Source organism: Coloeus monedula (genome assembly GCF_965178545.1).
Source record: "Coloeus monedula genome assembly, chromosome: 1".
Taxonomy (NCBI): Eukaryota; Metazoa; Chordata; class Aves; order Passeriformes; family Corvidae; genus Coloeus; species Coloeus monedula.
Window position 1 is genome coordinate 105686137 of NC_138781.1, and position 19892 is coordinate 105706028.

General features: G+C 42.3%; 1 protein-coding gene across 2 annotated transcripts in view; it reads left to right on the forward strand.

Annotated features, from left to right (window-relative positions):
• The first annotated feature begins 13899 nt into the window (after window positions 1-13899).
• Window positions 13900-19892, forward strand: part of PTPN2 (protein tyrosine phosphatase non-receptor type 2) — a 30241-nt gene continuing 24248 nt past the window's right edge. For both annotated transcript variants that reach the window (XM_082286845.1, XM_082286844.1), the window contains exons 1-2: window positions 13900-14085; window positions 16611-16701. In XM_082286845.1, the coding sequence (XP_082142971.1) occupies window positions 14017-14085; window positions 16611-16701 (160 nt within the window). In that variant the 5' untranslated portion in view covers window positions 13900-14016. The remainder of the gene's footprint in view (window positions 14086-16610; window positions 16702-19892) is intronic.

The window sequence follows — 19892 nt, forward strand, 5'->3', positions numbered from 1 at the left end:
AAAATGAGGGTAAAGCCCCAAGCCTTTATGTGAGTAACCTGAGAATAAATTAGGCACTTAAAGAAAGCAGAACGGTGAACCTTTATGTGTCACTCTGCTTTGTTGCTGCTGCAATCAGTGTTCCACTTACAACCTGTTACTGTTTATTTTGCTAGGAACTCAATAGAATGTCCCAAACTGGATTTAAAACTTAGTGTTTTATCTAAAAAGAAGAAGAAAAAAAGACTATTACAAAGATGCAAGAAAAAAAGATAAGCTCCAACTCTGTGAAATTATGTTTTACCACATAATGTAAGAAAGAGTAGAGGAAGACAAAATAGGCAAAATAATAACTATTAGAAATAACAGTTGAGCAAAACAGTTACCCGGTTATGATCAAGTATAGCTGTGGCAGCATATAAAGTTGAGATAAGGAGAAACAGCAGTGATGTTATATATAAGTAAGTGGCTTGTGGATGGGAAACTATTCTGAGTCGTATGAATGTGCAAAGAAATGTAAGGGAAAATTGGAATGACAAGTTGACAAGCAACATAACTGACAGCTAGGGAGGGAATACTGATGGCTTCCTAACAGATGAATATGAAGGTTGATCTCAGATGGTATAATTACATCAGAGCTATCTTTAAACTAGTGAGCTTAAGTTGGGAAATAGAAACAGCTTGTAGGAGAAAAAGTAGAAAATAGCTGGCACTGAGAGTTTTCACAGTAAGAGCAGACAGAAAAGTCTAAACTTAGCAGCAGTGGCTTTCCTTCATCTGTTTTGGAGTGTGGAAAGAAACATCAGAACTAGAAGACAGGGTATAAATGCTGACAAAGTTACCAGTTAAATCATTTTTGCCGACTACAATTACAATAGAATATCAAAAGCATTATTATAGCTGTTGCTAACAGAAAGGTTGTGTATGCTTTTTTATAAGGTAAGGAAGTCTTTAATGCCTTTACTGTTGGATGGTAACACAAATCTTTCACTACCTTATAAAAATATTTCACTGCACCACCAGTTACCACAGTAATATTTAGTGATCTGGACAGTGGGGTCAGGCAGGGTTTGGTGAACTGTGTTTGAAGAAGGACTTCTGCTTTCTAGATTCCATAGCCTCTCAGTGACCTCACAGATGAGCCAACTCCCAGTTCCTTCAGCAGTTTGCTCATGGAGGGGAGAGCAGTGCTGAGGGAAGGAGCATGTGCTGCAGCCTTTCCTCTTCAGCCTCTCACCATGGATGGAGCTGCAGGATGGCAGTCCTCCTGCTCTGTGGGGACAGAGGCAGAGGCACAGCCATGGTGGGCCACAGAAAGCAGGGCTGTGCCACGGCACACATGGTACTGTTTGATGCCAGATACACACCATGATGCCATCCATTCCAAATGCAACTTAATTTCATTTACCACAACTGTATCTTTAGATTATTTTTTCCTTCATTTGGAGTTTTCTTTCTCGCATATTTGAAGTGAGCATACAACTTGATGTGATCTGCTTAATAGATTGGAAAATTTCAAGTGGTTTGTTCCTGGAGCTGACTCAAGGCTTCTCCTTGTACAGAAAAATTTGAATTTTGTAGCAGTACTAGAGTCTATACAAAAGAACATGGACGTTGTAGAAGGTGGATGTGCATGAATAAGAGCATGGAGGAAAGAGGAGAGGGAGGTGCAGGGAGATCCATTGTCAAGACCATTCAGTGAGGTTTGGGATGATCAGGAGCAGAATTAAAACACCTACCTCATCAATCACTGGATCCCAGCCGTTTAGTCTCTAGTTTCAGAAGATTGTTCCTCTCCTTGCCCACACTCCTTACCTCTCAAGCAGCAAACATCTCATAATTTACACCTCCTCCACTGCTGCCAGGGCTCAGCTGCTCTGGCAAAGGAAGGGGCAGAAATAGGACTGAGTCAGAAGGTCAGGTTTGCTAGTGTCGCTGATGCATACTCACTCTTCGAGTGAGTATAAAACACGCACACATACAATGTAACACATATGTCCTTACAGTATAAAAGTATAAATTAGGCTGAGAGAGTTTGCTGTCAGAAGGTATAGATCAGTTGCTCACACGATACGAACAGCTCAAATGCATGGTCTTCCTATCCACAGGAGAAAGGCCTTGACAGAGGAAAGAGCAGAACTTGGTTGCTCTTTACTGGGGCCATTGTGCCACCCTGAATATCTGCATCCATAGGCAACCTGCTTACATTGCCTATACCTGCAGCTGGCCCTACTGTTGTGTGTTCAAATAAAATAAAAAGTCTAAAGTTAAGGAAACCTCAGCAATAAATGTCTTTAAGAATTTCTTTTTCGTTTGGAAAAAGAAGACTAAAGATATATAATAGAGCATAAAATCTAAAGGTTTGTCTGATACCGGTCTGAATTTATAGTGCAGCAGAGCTGGTACAATGCAGTTTGAAGAATGATAACAACATGGTGAAGTATGTACTATGGAAGTAACTTGTTTATTACTCATTACAGGATCAATACTTTTGTTGTTGTTAAGTGTAACAAACATGCTTCATTAAAATGCTATTTAGCTATAACAGGCTAAAGAGCTTTTGAAATTAGTGTTTTAGGAAAACCACATATTCCCCAAACACAACAGGATTACCCATTCTAAAAAAAAATTGCTTAAGCAGCTGTTCAGGAACATTAACATATCTTTGCTACAAGCAGAGCAGCTTAACAAACTCAGGCTCCATCCCAAAACCAGCCTTATAGTTCTGTCTTTCAGCAAAACAATAATCCTTGGAGCCATTTTCACATATCTAAAAGTAGGTGCTTTAGAAATAAGGACCTATTATGTGCTCTGGAGGTAACAGGGCAAGTGGCTCAGGCAGCTTCAGACTTCAAGGAATATTTCTGAAAGGGCATACCCAAGATTTTCAAACTGTTAGGTGATATTTCAGTCTCTTCTTATGGAGAATAGACCCTGTCTCTCCATCTCAGATTTCAAACTAAATTTCCACACGGTGTATGGGGAGATTATGTTATAGATTTGGAATCACCTATTTAGGAATGTAATCTGCTATATATAGTTTATATATAATCATTGTGAGGCATACCAAGACAGAGTAAATTTAACTAAGGAACAGTCTGGGGACATAGTCCAGATAATATATATCAGCATATATTAAATGGGCAGTGCTAGAGTAATTTTCTGCTTTGACCTCCATTAGGAGAAGCTAAACTTATCTTTCTAGGGAGGCTTCAGACTCCAGTAGAGAGAGCACCAAACAGCTCCCTAGAGATGTGCTAAGCACTCCTCCTCCATCTGACATTTCTAAGAGGAAATGTGATGAATTTATTCTGACAATAATTATAGTTCATTGTTTCCAAAGCATTTGAAACATCTGGATTAAGAACATGTAATGAAATCCCAGACAAGATTCCAGGGGAAGCAGACTTGAATTTCTGGAAGACACATGACTACAAAAGCTAATTTGCCATTCACTGGAAATTTTGAAAATGTTTTGTTGTGCTCACTTACGGCTTCTCCTCTGCCTGTGAAATTCTCGCTAACAAAAATGCTACCTTACTGTCAGATGTGAGGGTGACTCCCTTTAAAGAGAAAATGTACTGTGCCTTCATACTAATCACCACCCACTTTATTCATCTTATATCTCACCTCAGCAATGCTGTTAGATCAGAATCATAACAAGGAGAAATTCCCAACAGGAACTGCTGATGAGGACAGATTACTCAAGGGAATCATTAGATGCAGTAAAGAATTTACATTATTTTAAACTGTTACTGTGTAAACTGTGTGGTCATAGTTTACATTAACATATTTTCAATTAAATTATTTCTAACTCTTGAAATTCCAAGATCTGTTGCAAGAGAAGAATCAAGTCTGCATGTTGTTAAATCTCTTTTCTACAGACTTGTACAAATTGGCATGGTTAGTTGGCCTTACAGGAATAAGAGATGTTTGTGTTGTGATAGATATTTAAACTGAAAACTCAAGGCACATGCCAAAGCAAACACAGCCCAAAGTTGAGAGAGCATCCACCATATGAACATGCTGAAAAGAGCACTTGAGTATTTTAAGAAATGTTCACGTCATGCCTTAGGATTAATGGCACTGTGAACATTCCCACACAGCTCTATTATGGAGGCTTATTAGCAACTGCTGTACAGGGGATGCTCCTTTCAACCAAGGTCAGATAAGTGACACTAATTGCCAGCAACTGCTTTCTGTCCAAGGTAAGCCATTGCTATGTTGGGGAGGAAACAATGTATGCCTAAAAGACAATTCCTACCCACGCAGCTTATTCAACATTTCCCCTACCATTACACCTTTGAACAAGCTGAAATAGAATTATTTCAGATGTGTGTATCTTTACTGAGTGGCTTATGTACCATCGCTAAGTGCTGAGCATCTCTTTTGAGCCCCTGCCCTTGAGTTATCTGAAATACAAAGAAAATACACAGTACATTTAAGTGCTCTGTGGGAGGACAGCAGGAGCAGATGATATTTATATACACGAGTATTATGCACAGAGTATAAGGACTCAAATGGAACACTGAACAGTGCACAGAGACTACTTAGCCACCATCTGCTGACTTGCACAGATTAGTGAAAGCAAAACTGTTATTTCCATTTTTCCCCCAATAATGCTATATTCTGATATTGAAAGAAGTAAACTTCCAAGAGTTAATCATGCAGTTATCTGCATTATCATTTAAAGTATCTACCTTACTTTTTACAGAAATATTTTTAAATTATCAAGAAAAATATAATTCAGCACTTGGTAATGCTATCTAATTTAATTTTTATCGAATTGTGTTAGAATGGTATATGTAAAGGTATACAGCTAGGAAATTCCCATTAGAAAAACAATTGTATAAGATGCTGTGCATGTAAGTTTCCAGTTAGAGTAGCCAGAGGGCTACAACTTGCAGCATAGATTTCATTAATCTGATTAATTATCAGGCCTATTAATGACTCACTCCTCTGTGTGAGCAAAGCACCCCCACCTTCTTCCGCTCTCGGGAAAGTGAGAGGTAAAAAAAAAAAGAGAAGGGAAAGTTTCAATGTCACCCTGAAAGGCATATATATTTATGTTTTAGAAACATAATCCTTGCATTTTTTCATTGGAACCTCCCGTCCAAAGATATTCAGGATTTATTCCACTTGTTGTGGCAGAATTGTGTAAATTCAGTAGTAATATTGCACACTGTTGACGCATATTTAACAGCAGAATTAACTGTAATGACTGATGCAGTTACCTCCTTCAGTTGTCTGCCTCATCCTGCTTTCCAAGGTTGCTGAAACTCTGGAAATTAGGTGAGAGCTATCCTTACCAGTTCTTCTGAGACAAAGAAATGCTGTCATCACATGATTTGTGATGTTCCCCAGAGAAAACCCTAGGACAAAGACCATGCATGTGGCAGAGTTTCACAAATAATACATCCCACTTCTCATTCACCATTGCTGCCAGCATATTATTCCTCATATGGCATTTACCAGCCAAAATACATTCTGAATCTAGAAATTAGATTGTGCATTTCTAAGTTCTGATAATAGTATGTATAAGGTATTACCAATGTGTTGAGAAGCAATGAGAAATCTGGACTGTTCTGGTTATGATATAAATGTAATGTAACAACTTCTTAGGGAATGCAGATACGGGCTTACAGCAGTCCTATCTCCTAATCCCCTCCCCACAATATCATTTTCAGGAATCTGGTCACCAGATTCAATTAAATGTTCTTTCTTAAGTAAGAAAAACAAAATGGAAAACTGAGGTGGTCTTTCTTAAGCACAAAATAAACAAAAAGCCCAAACATCTTTGTTTTTGCTCTGCACCTTACCTTTCCTGCTCAGGGCTTCAGAGAGGGCTGGTATGAAGAAAACAGCCATCTTGGACAATGAAAATTAATTTCAAATGACTAGAGCTTCCAAAATTAGTGTAAGGGAATGGGAGCTAGAAGCTACCTGAGATGCTGAAGTGACCCTGTAAGGTATTTCTTGACGAATACAATTTTAATAACATACTTTGTTTCTTTATCTCTTTGTAACATGGTTTCCTTACTGGAAATCTGTCTTAGAATGTCTGCCACTAAAGAACTTGCAGAGGCTTGAGGAGTGGTAACATAAGGTTTTTAAAAGGAAAATAGTGCCTGTTAGTGATGTCTCTTTGGACACAGTGAGAGAGTAGGAGAAAAAAAAGAAAAAAAAAAAAGTATAAAATTCAAAAGATCCAGAGAGTTTCATACACCCATTTCGATACTGGACACGTTCTGCACAAGGGCACTTTTCTCCCTGGGTTGTTAATTCCAGTAAGTGGTCATGTCATGACTTGAACTGCTGGAACTGTTCCATGGACTAAAATAAGATGTTAAAGGCCTTGACAGCATTCCAATTGGAAAACGTGTGTTATGGATCCTTCTTTCAGTACATTACATTCAGCTTTTCTTTTCTTTGAGAAAACAAACAAATTGGCTTAGCAGTTACAGCCCATTTATATGCCACAAGGGTATGAATTAGAGGTTTGAAATGTCTGGACCAAAGGCAACATAGCATGCATTCAAAAGCTCTGTTATACTTGCTATGCAAAGCAGATTTTTAAGCCTCCTTACTTTAGTAGATTAGTTTTCAAAGACATTCTTATAAGAGACATTATCAAATTAAAAAAGGAAAGATAAATTTTACATGCACTACTAATTTGTTTTTGTTGGGAAATCACACTGCCTGAAAAATTAACAATTTCTTCATGGCTCTTTGCCACCTACAGGCAAAATCTATTTTCCTCCTTGCTTTTTGATTTACTTTGAAGGTAAAAAGAGAGGTGCATTGATTAACACAGTCCTGCTTTGCCAAGTAAGTGTAGCAATGCAAATTCTGATGTAGAGTTCCACAGCCCTTACAAGATCCAGTGCCTTTCCACAGTGACACAAGTGTGAACACCTTGTTCTTTATAACATACTGAAGGACGTCTCAGCAGGCAAAATGAGCCTCACACTCATGGAACTCTGCCATCAAAACAGTGACTCAGAGAATGTGGCTCCTACAGGGCTGCTCATTATCTCAACAGGACAAGCTTCTCCGGGAAATAGTATGAAATTCGATATATTAATGTCAACTTAAAACCAGGCAAAGATATCACAAATCTTGCACAGACCTACCTCTGCTATCACTGGAAAGACAGAAGTAATTATTGTAATATACGTTAAAGGCTTACCACCACATGGTAAATTTAAGTATCTATGAAGTTGGTAACAATAAGATATTTTAAATCAGTATTACAGCAAGCAGTACAAGAAAATCCTTTCCTGTTATTGGCACTTCAGGTTGTCTAACAGAAGCATGAATTACAAACATGGATTACAATCTGAAGACTCTTATTTTGAACTATTGGGGCCACTAAAAAAAGGCAAAAGCAATTTGGATATTGTTACACCCATGAAAATAGTCATAATTGCTTTGTTCTGATGCTGGGAAACCAAAAGAAAAAACGGAACATAAAACTGAGAATACAAATTTATAATAGAAACATTTACTGTTACTCCTCAGGAGAAAGTGTTCTTCTGCTAAAACAGTGCTTTCTTACCAGAACTTCTTCTAGCAAATAACAGTGGTCTGGTGCATCACAATCTTTCCAGCTGTAATTCAGAAAATGCCCTCAATTTTGTAATTTGGAAGATAAGCTTGAATATAGATGAAGATACATATAATCAAGCTTGGAAACCACTAAAATATAGAATCTGTGCTACAGACAAGTTACAAGATCATGATACTATGACTTCAAAATTGTAAGAGAACTTGAATGAAAGGCTCACTGGCCAGCATAAAGGTGTTTCCAGAACTTCTCCTTAACGATTATGCCATCATGTAAAGTAATGCTTTGAAATGGTAACTGTGAGATTAGAAAGAGTCTAAGCATGGAACAGCCCTATTCAGTCTGTGAGGCAATTTTAAAGTCTAATAAACCCATGATCTTCAAACAAACTTTCAACATGAAAACTCTATGTCAGCTGTAGGCAGTTACTATAGATGCCATTTCTAGCAAAAAATGACCTTCTGACCAGGATCATGGAATGACACCAAGCCACACTCAGTGAATTAGAGTTTCTCACTTGCAAACAATGATTTCAGTAAATGTCACTGTAGCTAGGGGCAGAAAGGAAAGAGAGACAGAAAGTCAAGTAATGTACAAAAACCATCCCCAGCAAGCAAGATCCTCTCTACAAGTGAGGAAAATAATAACTCAGAGTCGTCTTTCTCTTGGCAACTGGCTCTTTTCTTCTTCCCATAGCCATACCCACCTCCCCCTGCACTGACTCACAGGCATTAGGCTTTGTGGCTGACTGCACACCCCAGCTTAGTTTGCTGGAAGGGCTGTTTCACAAAGCCACAGCAGACCCTAAAGTTGTTTTATCCCCCAGACATCCTGACCAGCTGCCTTTTCTGCCAGTTGGTGTGTCCATTCACTCATGACAGCACTTCTGCCAGTTACCCTTTTCATACTCCACAATTATTTCAGCTTCACCATGGGAGTCCAGTGCCGTACACCCTGGCACAAATCTCTAGACTATGAAACAGACTTCCTTAATAGTTCTTATTATTTCCTTCCGTCCCTGGCCATTAATTTCTTCTACACAGAACTCCAGGCAACAGTTTGGGCAATTCTATAGTCTGGGCAGAGCTGTATTGTCCTCCTCTTCCATAATCCCATCACCTTTACTACAGAGAGGTTTTTTATCAGGTATTGGACATGAGGATCCCACTGTTGTGGATTTCTGACTGATGTGAAAGACTTCCTTGCCTGAAAACAAACCTGTCTGAGGCCCTTGTACTTATGCTTTTGTGGCTGCTACAAGGATTTGCATTTTGCTACATATATTTTGAAGGGTTTGCTATGGGGTTTTGGGGTGTTTTCTTTGGTTTTTTTCCCCCTCTTATTGTATACCACAAAACAATTTTGGGCAGGGGAAGGAAAGCAATAATATAGTTAAGGAAAGGTATTTGCGCTGACACCCCCTTTCAGTAATGGGAATTTTAGCATTCACTTGAACACGGAATACAGTTTCCAAAAGTCTGAAATACAAAGACTGCACTGTAGCTGTACACCATAAATGAAACCTGCTTTATCCTCACCCCTGGACCTTTCCATTCAGCTTCTCCTACTCCCTACCAGATGCCAGAAGAGTGGCCAGTCCTTCTGGGTTTCAAGTCCTATCCGGTTCATCAGGGAAGGGAGAATCCTCTTCTCTTTTAGGCCTTGGGCTGTAAGACTTAAATCAGGAATTATATGTTCTCCTTTCACATCGTGGGAAGATTAAGCACATTATAGCTCTCTTCCTCAACAGAAAAAAATTGACGTGGAGTATATTTGTGAATAAAACCACCTCAGGGAAGAATTTGTTCTTCATCTCCCAATATCTAAAATGGTTCTCAGAAAAGCAGCACAAACCAGACCATTTCCAATAAATGGTACTTAAGTAGTTCCAGTGAATGACCCAAAAAAGTACACATGGAGGAACAAACATTTAGTCTGTTCCAGACTGGTACTAGAATAATTGTTCAACCAAGGTCACTGGACAAAAAACATTTAAAATTAACTCGATTGGTGTTCATGGGCACCAAAGTCAATTTTGAAATCAGAACTTCTATGGATACCAAACTACTTTGGGGTGACTGTTTTGCCAGTACAGAAATGGGCTTCTCAAACTATCAGAGATTTTAATAAAAAAACATTGCTTATGTTTATATTAAGACAGAAAACACTACAATATACCAGACTGTCCAGCAACTATGTTATCCCACTTTGTGTATGTCTCACGCAGTCTCAAGGGCTTAAGACTTTATGTAGTAGTTCATCTGGGTTTGTCTGCACAGCTAATGCAGAATGAGAGTATACTACTGGCAACAGAATAAAGTTTTCTAACAAGTGTATTTGGTTTATGTTGTATATACAGTTCTCTTTCACAGACCATTAGAAATGTAGTCTTGGGCCTATCCTGGGCTCAGATACTAAAAACCAGAGAGCTGGTGTTGCATTTTCAGCAGTAAAAAACCAACCCAAAACTGGACAACAGCAATTTCTTCAGAAATCCCTGGTTTACAAGTTTTTGCTTTTCTAAGCCAGCTCTAAATCACAATTAATAAATATTTTTAGCTTTCCATGAGATATCTCTGGGCACTGATCTGTGTTAGAGATTCTAAACGTAGCTGCTACCACAAAACTCCCTTTTCTAACAACACAATTACATTGCTGTCCCAGTATGAATTACCCAAATATCACAAACACAAGTGACAAGCACAAGCTTCTCATGTCATAAATGCTATAAATACAGATCAGTCAGCAAGCTTATATACAGGGAAAAAGCCTACCAAATACTAAAATCAGCGAGGAAGATGTCTATTTTCATTTCTTTAATAATATATGTTATTTGTTTCTACGTATCTATTTACTTTCTTGCCCCAGCTTGTGCAAGGGAAGTTTTCTGAGGTAAAGAACAATTTTATTCATTGAAACATGAAATAAAAGAAACCTATTTCAAATGAAACCAAATCATTACCTTGAGGATGGACACTTGGATTCTTTTCTGTACTCCTAAATCATAAACATAATTCACAAATGTTGTCCTATTTTCTTGTTTCATAACTGATCACACATAGAACACTTTAACTAGAGACCACCTGCAAAACTACAGACATGACCTTCAGTCTTGCAGGCAGAAAAATCCAAGAATGCCATTCCCTATATTGATTTCAAAGCTTGAACCCATAGCTCAAGAAAATCTTGTGCAACATTTCCTTGAGTTACTCGGAAAAACTTGTTATGAACTTATTGATCCATACTGCCCCATCAGCTGTGCTTCAGAGGCATCACACGGTCCCATGGTGTCTAGGACACCAGCTTTTCTTCTAGGACTTGGGGGAGCACGTGAGCCACTGGACTTGGAGCACAGTATAGCAGAAAGGAAATGCAGGTATTTGGATGTCAGAATCAAAAGTCTGTTTCAAAAATATTAGTTGTTGTTGTTGTTGTTGTTGTTGTGCTTAAACATCAGGTGAGGCCCACAGGGGGCAGGGGGGCTGCACCATGACAGCATGTGGGGAACCACAGCGATGGCACAGCCAGCATTATGATGTTCATTATCACAGGGGCTGTAGAGCATAGAATCATGATCTGGAAGGGATCTTAAAGATCCTCTGCATTGGGCAGGGATACATTCCACTAGACCCGGTTGCTCAAAGCTCCATCCAATCTGGCTGTGAACACTTCCAGGGATGGGGCATCCACAACTTCTCTGGGCAACCTGTTCCAGTGTCTCATCACCTTCTGAGCAAAGAACTTCCTCCTAATACCTAATTTAAATCTACTCTCAGTTTAAGGCCATTCACCCTTGTCCTATCACTACATGCCCCTGTAAAAAGTGTCTCTCCACCTTTCTTGTAGGCTTCCTCCAGGTACTGGAAGGCCACAATTAGGTCAATCCTGAGCCTTCTTTTTTTCAGGCTGAACAATCCCAATTCTCTCAGCCTTTCCTCATAAGAGAAGTCCTCCATCCATCTGATCAACTTGATGGCCCTCCTCTGGACTCACTCCAACAGGTCAGTGTCCTTCCTGTGCTGGGGACTCCAGAGCTGGATGCAGCACTCCAGGTGGGGTCTCACCAGTAGCGTAAAGGAGCAGAATCCCAGGATGTGGTTGGCTTTCTGGGCTGCAAGTTTGCACTGCCTACTCATGCCCAGCCTCTCACCCACCAGTGCTTCTTGGCAGGGCTGCTCTCCATCTGTTCAGACCCCAGTCTATATTGATACTGGAGTTTGACCTGACCACTGGGTCTTGTTAAACCTCATGAGGTTCCCATGGGCCCACTTGTCGAGCTTGTCCAGGTCCATGCCATCCCTCTGGATGGCATCATGTCCTTCAGCTGTCAGTCACACCACAGTTGACACGCCCAGCCGCTGCCCGTGTGTACGCGCCTGGGGTCGGGCACGCTGAGGGGCCCAGGGCAGCGGGGACCGGTGGTGGCAGAGCAGGGAAGCCGAGGGGAGAGGCTGGGGTGCAGGGCAGGGCGGAGGCCCCTCGGCCGTGGGAGAGAGCAGATACAAATGTTTCCAAGGAATCCTCCCAGTCCGTGACGCGCCGCGTTGATGGTGGGGGAGAGCCTGCGGCACGCAAAGGGTGTGCCAGGAACTAAGGCTCAGGACAGGAACCCGCGGGAGAGGAGGCGGCGGCGGTGCCGAGGGCAGCACTGGCACCGGGGTGCAGGGAGGCAGTGTAATCTCTCACAAAATGGGGAAGATTGGAAGGGATCATCTGATCCAGTCTGCCTGCTCCAGCAGGGTCATTCTAGAACACATTGCACAGATTTGCGTCCAAACGGTTCTTGAATATCTCCAACGAGGGAAACTCCACAAGCTCTCTGGACAATCTGTTTCAGTGCGCGGGCACCCGCACAATAAAGAAGTTCTTCCTCATATCCACGTGGAACTTACTGTGCATCAATTTTTTGCCGTGGCCTCTTGTCCTGTTGCTCGGTACCACCGAGAAGAGCTTGGATCCATCCTCTTGGCACCCTCCCTTCAGACACTTACACGCGCTAACGCTACACAGCTCCCCTTTGTGGCGCTAATTTACACATTTTTAAGGCGCCGGGCATTACCCAGCGACCTGTGCTGAGCCATGAGGCGTCGCCCGCCTGCCCGGGGGCCTCAGGCGCTGTCCGCAGCAGCCCGCGCAGCGCAGCCCTCTCTGACCCGGCCCGACCCTTGGCTTTGCCCGGCGTCTGCCGAGCCTCCTCCTAAGGGACTTTCTGTCCCAGTGAGGCAATCGAGGCGTTTCTGCTTTCTGGACCGCGAGCCCCGCCGTGATTTGTCTGTTCGACACGTCCGTGTCTCCGCACTTCTGCTTTTCGGAACCAGCGGCTGCCGGCGGGGCACAGCGCGGCGGGGGCGACGCTTAGCCGAGCTGGGTCTCGCCGGCGGCTGGAAGCGCTCATGCCCTCTTCGGGGTCTGTGACTGCTCCGTGACATCGGGACAGCGATGCAGCACTGCAGGCTGGGGCCAGAGTGGCTGCAAAGTGGCCCAGTGGAAAAGGACCAGTGGTCAACAGCAGCTGAACGTGAGCCAGCAGAGTGCGGAGGTGGCCAAGAAGGCAAATCGCATCCTGGCTCGTATCAACAATAGTGTGGTCAGCAGGACCAGGGCAGTGATTGTCCCCCTGCACGCACTTTGGTGAGGCTACACCTCAAATATTGAGTTCAGTTCTGGGCCCCTCAGTTCAGGAAGGACATTAACAACTTGGCAGTTGCTGTTCCGGAGCGTCTCCAGAGAAACACAACGATGCTGGTGAAAGGTCTGGAGCACACGTCCTGTGAGGACATGCGGCTGAGGGAGCTGAGGGTGTTTAGCCTGGAGAAGAGGCGGTTCAGGGGTGACCTTATCGCTCTCTACAACTGCCCGAAAGGAGGGTGTGGCCATCTGGGGGTCGGACTCTTCTCTCAGGCAACCAGCAATAGGACGAGAGGACATAACCTCAAGCTGTGCCAGGCAAGGTTCAGGTTGGACATTAGGAAGAAATTCTTCACAGAAAGGGTGATACTGGGACGGACTACCCAGGAAGGCTATGGCGTCACTGTCCCTGGAGGTGGCACTCAGTGGCATGGTCTAGTTGACGTGGTGATGTTCGGCCACAGGTTGGACTCGATGATATCGGAGATCTTTTCCAACAGGACTGAGTCCGTGATTTTTGTGAAAACAAGCGCTCCGTGGCCATTTGGAGACCGAAGCCCCCGGCCCTGCCGAGCCCCCGCGGCACCTGGGCGCGGTCCCGCCCCCCACCGGGCCAGTGACGTCACCCCAGGTGCTTCCCGCCTCCTGCTCGCGGGGAGGCGTGCTCTCACCGCCCTCGGTGGGCGGGGCAGCGGCCGCGCATGCGCCCGGCGCCGGCTGCGGGACACCCGGTCGCGAGCGTATGTGCGCGCCCGCCGCTCCCGTGAGGCGGGGGGCTGCGCGCGAGCTCGCCGCTCGGCCTCCTGCGGACAGGCTCGCGCGCCCTGGCGGCCGCCGCCATCATGTCCGCCGCCATCGAGCAGGAGTTCCAAGAGATCGACGCCACGAACGACTGGCAGGCGCGTTATCTGGTGAGCCGAGCGGCGTGGTCGGCTCCAACCGGGGAGCAACAGCGAGGGAAGGAGTGAGAAGGGGGGGGGGAGAGAGCCCCGCGGGCCGGCAGCGCCCGTGCCCGGTGTGCAGCACCACCGCCGCCTCAGCAGCGGGGAGAGCGGAAGTCGCTGGGCCAACACGACTCTCGCCCTCAGGTGCGCGCAGCGGAGCCGTGGGCAAACGCTGCGCATGCGCCTGCGGGGCGGCCCCGGGAAGGGGCAGCGGGGCGCAGGCGCGGGGCGGGGCGAGTGCGCGGGCTCGGCGCTGGCTCTGGTCGGCGCTGCACCCGGGGCTCAACCGAGCGGGGCCCGGTCCGAGCTGGGGCAGTCGCTGTGGGACTCCCGCGGCTTGCGGGCGGTGTGGGAAGCTGTGCTCGATAGTACGGATTTTGCCAAGGCTTCCCCCCCTTTCTTCCTCCCGCGAATTCGTGCGGCTCCTCAGGCACCCGTGCTCCCTCCTCGGCGCCCGTTCCCGCTGCCTTGGCCAGCTCGGCGTCTGCTGTGGGGGCCCTGCGCGAGTGCTACTTAATAAAATACAGTATTTGCACTTCTTTTATTAAAGAAATTAAGAACTTCCAAGAACAGCCAGTTCCATAAAACAGACGTTATGTATCAGCTGGTATCACTAGAGCAGTTATTTAAGCCAGCAATATTTTATAGCACTCTCACAAATGAGGAAAGAGAACCAAACCTCAAAGTTTTCTTTACTGATTTCAAATTACGCTTTTTCTCTGTTAAATTAGCAATTTATTTGATTAATATGTGATTCAAATACACTATCTCTACTGCAGTATCTCAGATGTTACAGTTTTGGATATATCTGTGTTACAAATAAGTACCATCTAGCACCAAGCCTGCCAGAGTTCAGGAAAGGTTTGGACAATGCTTTCAGGCACGTGGTGTGGTTCTTCGGGTTATTCTGTGCTGGATCAGGAGCTGAACTTGATGATATTTGTGGGTCCCTTCCAGGTCAGGACATGTGATTCTGTGTGATGGCTGGATATTATGTGGGAAAACTGATTTTAGAACTAGTCATTACACTTCCTTAAGTTTAATTCTTTTTAGCAAGCCTACCCTCCCACTGCATTACTGTAGTAGTATTTCCAGCTATTTTAGTGTTTCTTTACCAAAGTATAGGCCTGTTTCTGTGCACGGACAATGCAGGTGTTTTAAGAAGCAAAATATGTTGCATCCTGTTAAAGAATAGTACAAAATTTACCTTTCATGGGAACTTGGGTGTGAAGGAATCCATTTGTTCTATGTGCAAGCTCCCAAAGCTTGTCAGCCATGTAAACTAGAGAAGTTCTAGTTTGCTGTATCAAAATAGAAAACCCAACAGAAAGAGATTTTTATACAAATATGTGGAGTATTGATTCTTGGCAGTTGCTGTTCCACACTGTGATTTATGTTCTTTACAAGTTGGCACTACATTTTAAAGAAAGGTCACGCAACCAATGCTAAAAATTGGAGCTTTCTTTTGTATGTTATATTTCCGCTGATGCCCATTTTGGCTGTGTTCATTGTCTGGGAATAGACTAGACTATTTAGGAAGTTTGAGCACAAAGATAGTGGGAACATTGAGAAGACCAAAGAATGCTCAGTTGTAATAAGAAGTTTAAATGCCCTTTGGGATATAATGATCAAATGTAGCAACATAATCTAAAAACAGAAGGAGAATTCAAAGAAAAATATTGTTAATTCTGTACTGTACGACATTTCTGCTGAGACAGTGTCAGTACAGAGATGTAAAGACAGAGTAGAACACATTGAAGGCTGTTTTCAGTTTTCTGCATAAGATAATTCTGTATATCTTAGTGAAGTTGTAGAAAAGATGCGCTCAGACAAATTAATAAAGCAGAACATTCAGAACATGTGAACAGCAGGGTTCTTAAAACAGTGTGTCAGTCTGAATGTCTCACAGATTATTGGAAGGTTTGTATTAATGTGTGGGGAGAAGCAGGCTTTGATTTCACATTGATATTTGTGACTCTAGAATTCTTCATATTGGTTCATGTTTAACTACAGCTGTATGGGATGAGCCATCAAACCACCAAGAATAATCTTATGGCTCTTAATAGTAGCCATAAAATCATTAACTAGTTCACTTACCTTTGTGGGGTTTTATGCTACCAGTCACTGTAAAGGAGCCAGCATAATACTGCTGCTGCATCTGAGTCCTTATTGCTTTGGGAGATAATGTGCTACTCTGAGGTAAACTGTAAACATAATAAATATTTGGGGTTTGGGGTTTTTTGCCCTTTGATCCTGATGTCTCAGTTACTTGTGTTATGTTTGGTGGTTTTAGCCAAATGTAGGAAGATCTAAGTGGTAACAGTTTGGCCATGGATGAGACACGTCTTCTGAGGGAAAATGACACTAGGGGCAGTAAAAGTCGGTTTAAAAAATGTTAGTTATTAATAATGTTACTTAATTAGTTGTATGTATAGAACAGTAATCTTAATCAGGTTGCTGGCTATAAGTCAATTTTTTTTTGTCTTTTTAAGGAAATCCGACATAAATCCACTGACTTTCCTCACAGAGTTGCAAAATATCCAGAAAACAGAAATCGAAACAGATACAGAGATGTTAGTCCATGTGAGTATCTTTTCTGCAGTCATTGCAGTAAACTTACTAGACCTTCTCTTACCCTGTTGACTTTAAACAATAAAATATTTGGGGTAATAAATCATGGTCATTGCAAATTTTGCATTTTGTTTATTTCTGTAGGCATGTATCCTGTGATAAATGTGTATAACAGGAGGAACAAAAGTCTGGTGGTTAAACTCATTGTGCTGAATGGTGAATGAGAGATGGTTGCAAGTCATAGGTATTAGTGTATAGGTAAATGTTTGTGAGCTGCAAAATAATGTTTTAGAGATATTTTTCTCATAGGGAAATTATTTGTTTAGTAGTGCTTCATCTATTGTAAAAAATGAGTATAGAGCTTAAGTTAATAAGCCTTGACTGACAGAAGTGTTTTCTTTTTGGACTGAGTAATTCTGCACATCTACAAGGTGATGTGGATAAATGCCACTCAATTTCTACTGTTGCTTTAAAAAATGCTTCAGATTTTGTTGGTTTTGTGTATGTGGTAAATAAGGTATGGAGTGCTTTGTACTTCTGCTAATTGCCGTGAAATGGTCTTCTTGACATAATGATCTTATGTCTCATGAGAAATGAGCTTTTTTTTTTTTTTAGACCAGCTTCTCTGCTACAGAGATGTTGTGGGCTTCTTTTCATCAGCATATTACTTCAGAAACTGTTAAGCCAAAATTATTGCAAAAAGATACGTGAGCTACAGATAGGGGGAAAAAAATTGTACAGCTTTAATTTTTTTGCAGTATAATAAAACTGGAACAGATAACATGTTTGAAGTTTCCCAGAATACTAAAGGGTCCTAAAAGCCACCTTGTTACTGGATCTAGAGTTTTTGAAGGGTTGCTGGTATATTGGGACTTTTTGTAAGAGCCTGATCTGAATACCTATTCTAAGATTTGGAGAAGTGCTGAGCTCCTTGTTTCCAGTTGAAAGTTGTGGTAACAGCATGTGCATAGCACTTCTCAGAATGACATGGAAAGGGTCTTGGATTGAGTCACACCAGTCAGATGTGGTGCTGCGTGCTGCTCCTTAGACTGCTGCCAGGCTGCTCCAGTGGCACAGTGAATTTGCACCAAATAGGTCCAGTCTGGTGTGGTGCTGAACCCTTGTGCTGCACACTGATGAAACTGAACTTAGGAATCCAGTTCATGGCCTCCTTGCTGTGTCTGCATGGCATTCTGCTGGAGAAGGTGTCCAGCTCTGAGGAAGATACCTCCGATGGGGCAAGGCTCACTGACTTTCACTGTAGGCTCAGGAAATGGAGACAGGCCTCTGGGGGACACGTTTGTGCAGAGGCACTTGGGTAAACCAGCTTTGCTGTCCTGTTACAGCATGGCATTAGCATCTTACCAGTGCTGAAGGAGATGTTTTATTCACTTTCTGCTTCATACTTAAGTTGCAATGGGGGTTGTAAGATGAGAAGGCAGGAAATTAGATTTGAACCCAGAAGTTGCAGGTTCTAGTCCTGGGTCTAACATCCTATACAATCAGAAGCTGTATCCATGCATTTACTTTTCTCCCATACATGGATTTAATTTATACAAAGAGAATGAAAATTTACTTTCGAAGTACTTGCGCTTTTTTCTTTCTGTTTAAAAACAGTGTTTCTAAAATAGATAAAAATATGTTGCATTATTTAAATAGCATCTAATAATGCCTCCAGTAATACCTTACAGATGTGACTTGTATTCATCTCCTGCAGTTATTTGGAGCTCAGCATTTTCCTTAATCATAGCATGCCTTTTACAGTAGTGAAGAGCATCAAACGCCTCTGCCTTAGTCATGGCAAAGCCTGCTTCTGAAACACGTTTACCCAGTAGGAAAAAAAAAAAAGATTGTATTAATTCCTGGGCCCAGTGCAAAAGCAGAGATAGATAAAATCTAGTATTGGAGTAGTAGTCAGGCTCAGGAAAGGTCTAGAGCCGTTACACTCTGACGTAAATTATAACATAATGAATGAACTAAGATGATGAAGTTTATGAGGAATGTGTCAGTTTTTAGCATTTTTGAAAGAAAGATGGTTTGAATTGCTCCACCTAGATAGCTTGCAGAACTGGGCACTAGGAACAAAGCTGTATGAGGAGAACAGAGCAAAACACTGTGTTTGAACTAGTTGATTCCTCTGGAATTTTACTTTTGTGTTTTCAAATATGACTCATAATTGGTTCAGTAACAATGATGAGAGGAGGAGAAAGACATCTGAAAGGGAGTATATGATAAATAAGATTTCAAGGTAGCAGTACCTAAATTTCAAAGCAGCTGGGATAAAAGCTGCATGGTTTGGTCACTGTGGTGAACACATCTAATTGTGGTGCATGTATGCAAGGACTTGGTGTTGCAGAAATGCGAGACGACTCAGTCTCACACAATCTTGATGTCTCAGTCCTTCACTTGGCAAATTTTGCTACCTTTTAACAGTGTTTAGATGAAAAATGGGTGATATTAATATTCTCTAATAGTCAGAGGCCTTCAGAACCAGCTGTTGGACTTTAAGATCTATCTACATCATCATACTGTAAGACATAATTTAAAGAAAGAATTTTATTTCTCCAAAAGCAATGCGAAAATGGTTTGTTAACTGTGATAGCAGCCAAGCCAGTTTAAAATCTGAGGTGGTGGAAATGCAAAGATTGTTCTGTTTTACGGAAAATATGTCAATTACAAGTACAGGAAAAAATGCTTTGGGTTGGTTTGCCCCATTTGACCTGCAATACCAGGGACAAGTACACTGAAACAAACTTGTGTCTGTTACATGTATTTCTAGGTAAAAATTGATTTCTGTTTGCTGGGAAAGGCTAATCATTTCTGCCCATTACAGTTGAGTTTCACAGTGTTTCCAGTTTCTTAAGTATTTTTGTTAGTGTCCGGTTTTGTTGGCTAAAGAGCTGTAGCATATATAAGTTTGGTTTGGTAAAAGCCCTCAAGAGTTACGGCCTAGCTGAAAAAAAATAGAAGTCTAATAGTTTGGTATTAGTTTAGAATAGAGAGAGGAGTATTTTGGCTTCATAGTACTATTGAAACAGGAAGTTAATCTGAAATAGGTTTGGTTTGACAGCCAGTCATTTCCGGACAGATGAAACCATTTCTCATAAAACGTTGTTAACAGAGGAAAGTAACTTGTGAGGTTGTTGTTCTTTATTAATAATTTTAATGAAACGCCAAAGATTTCTGTAATTAACTTTCCTTCT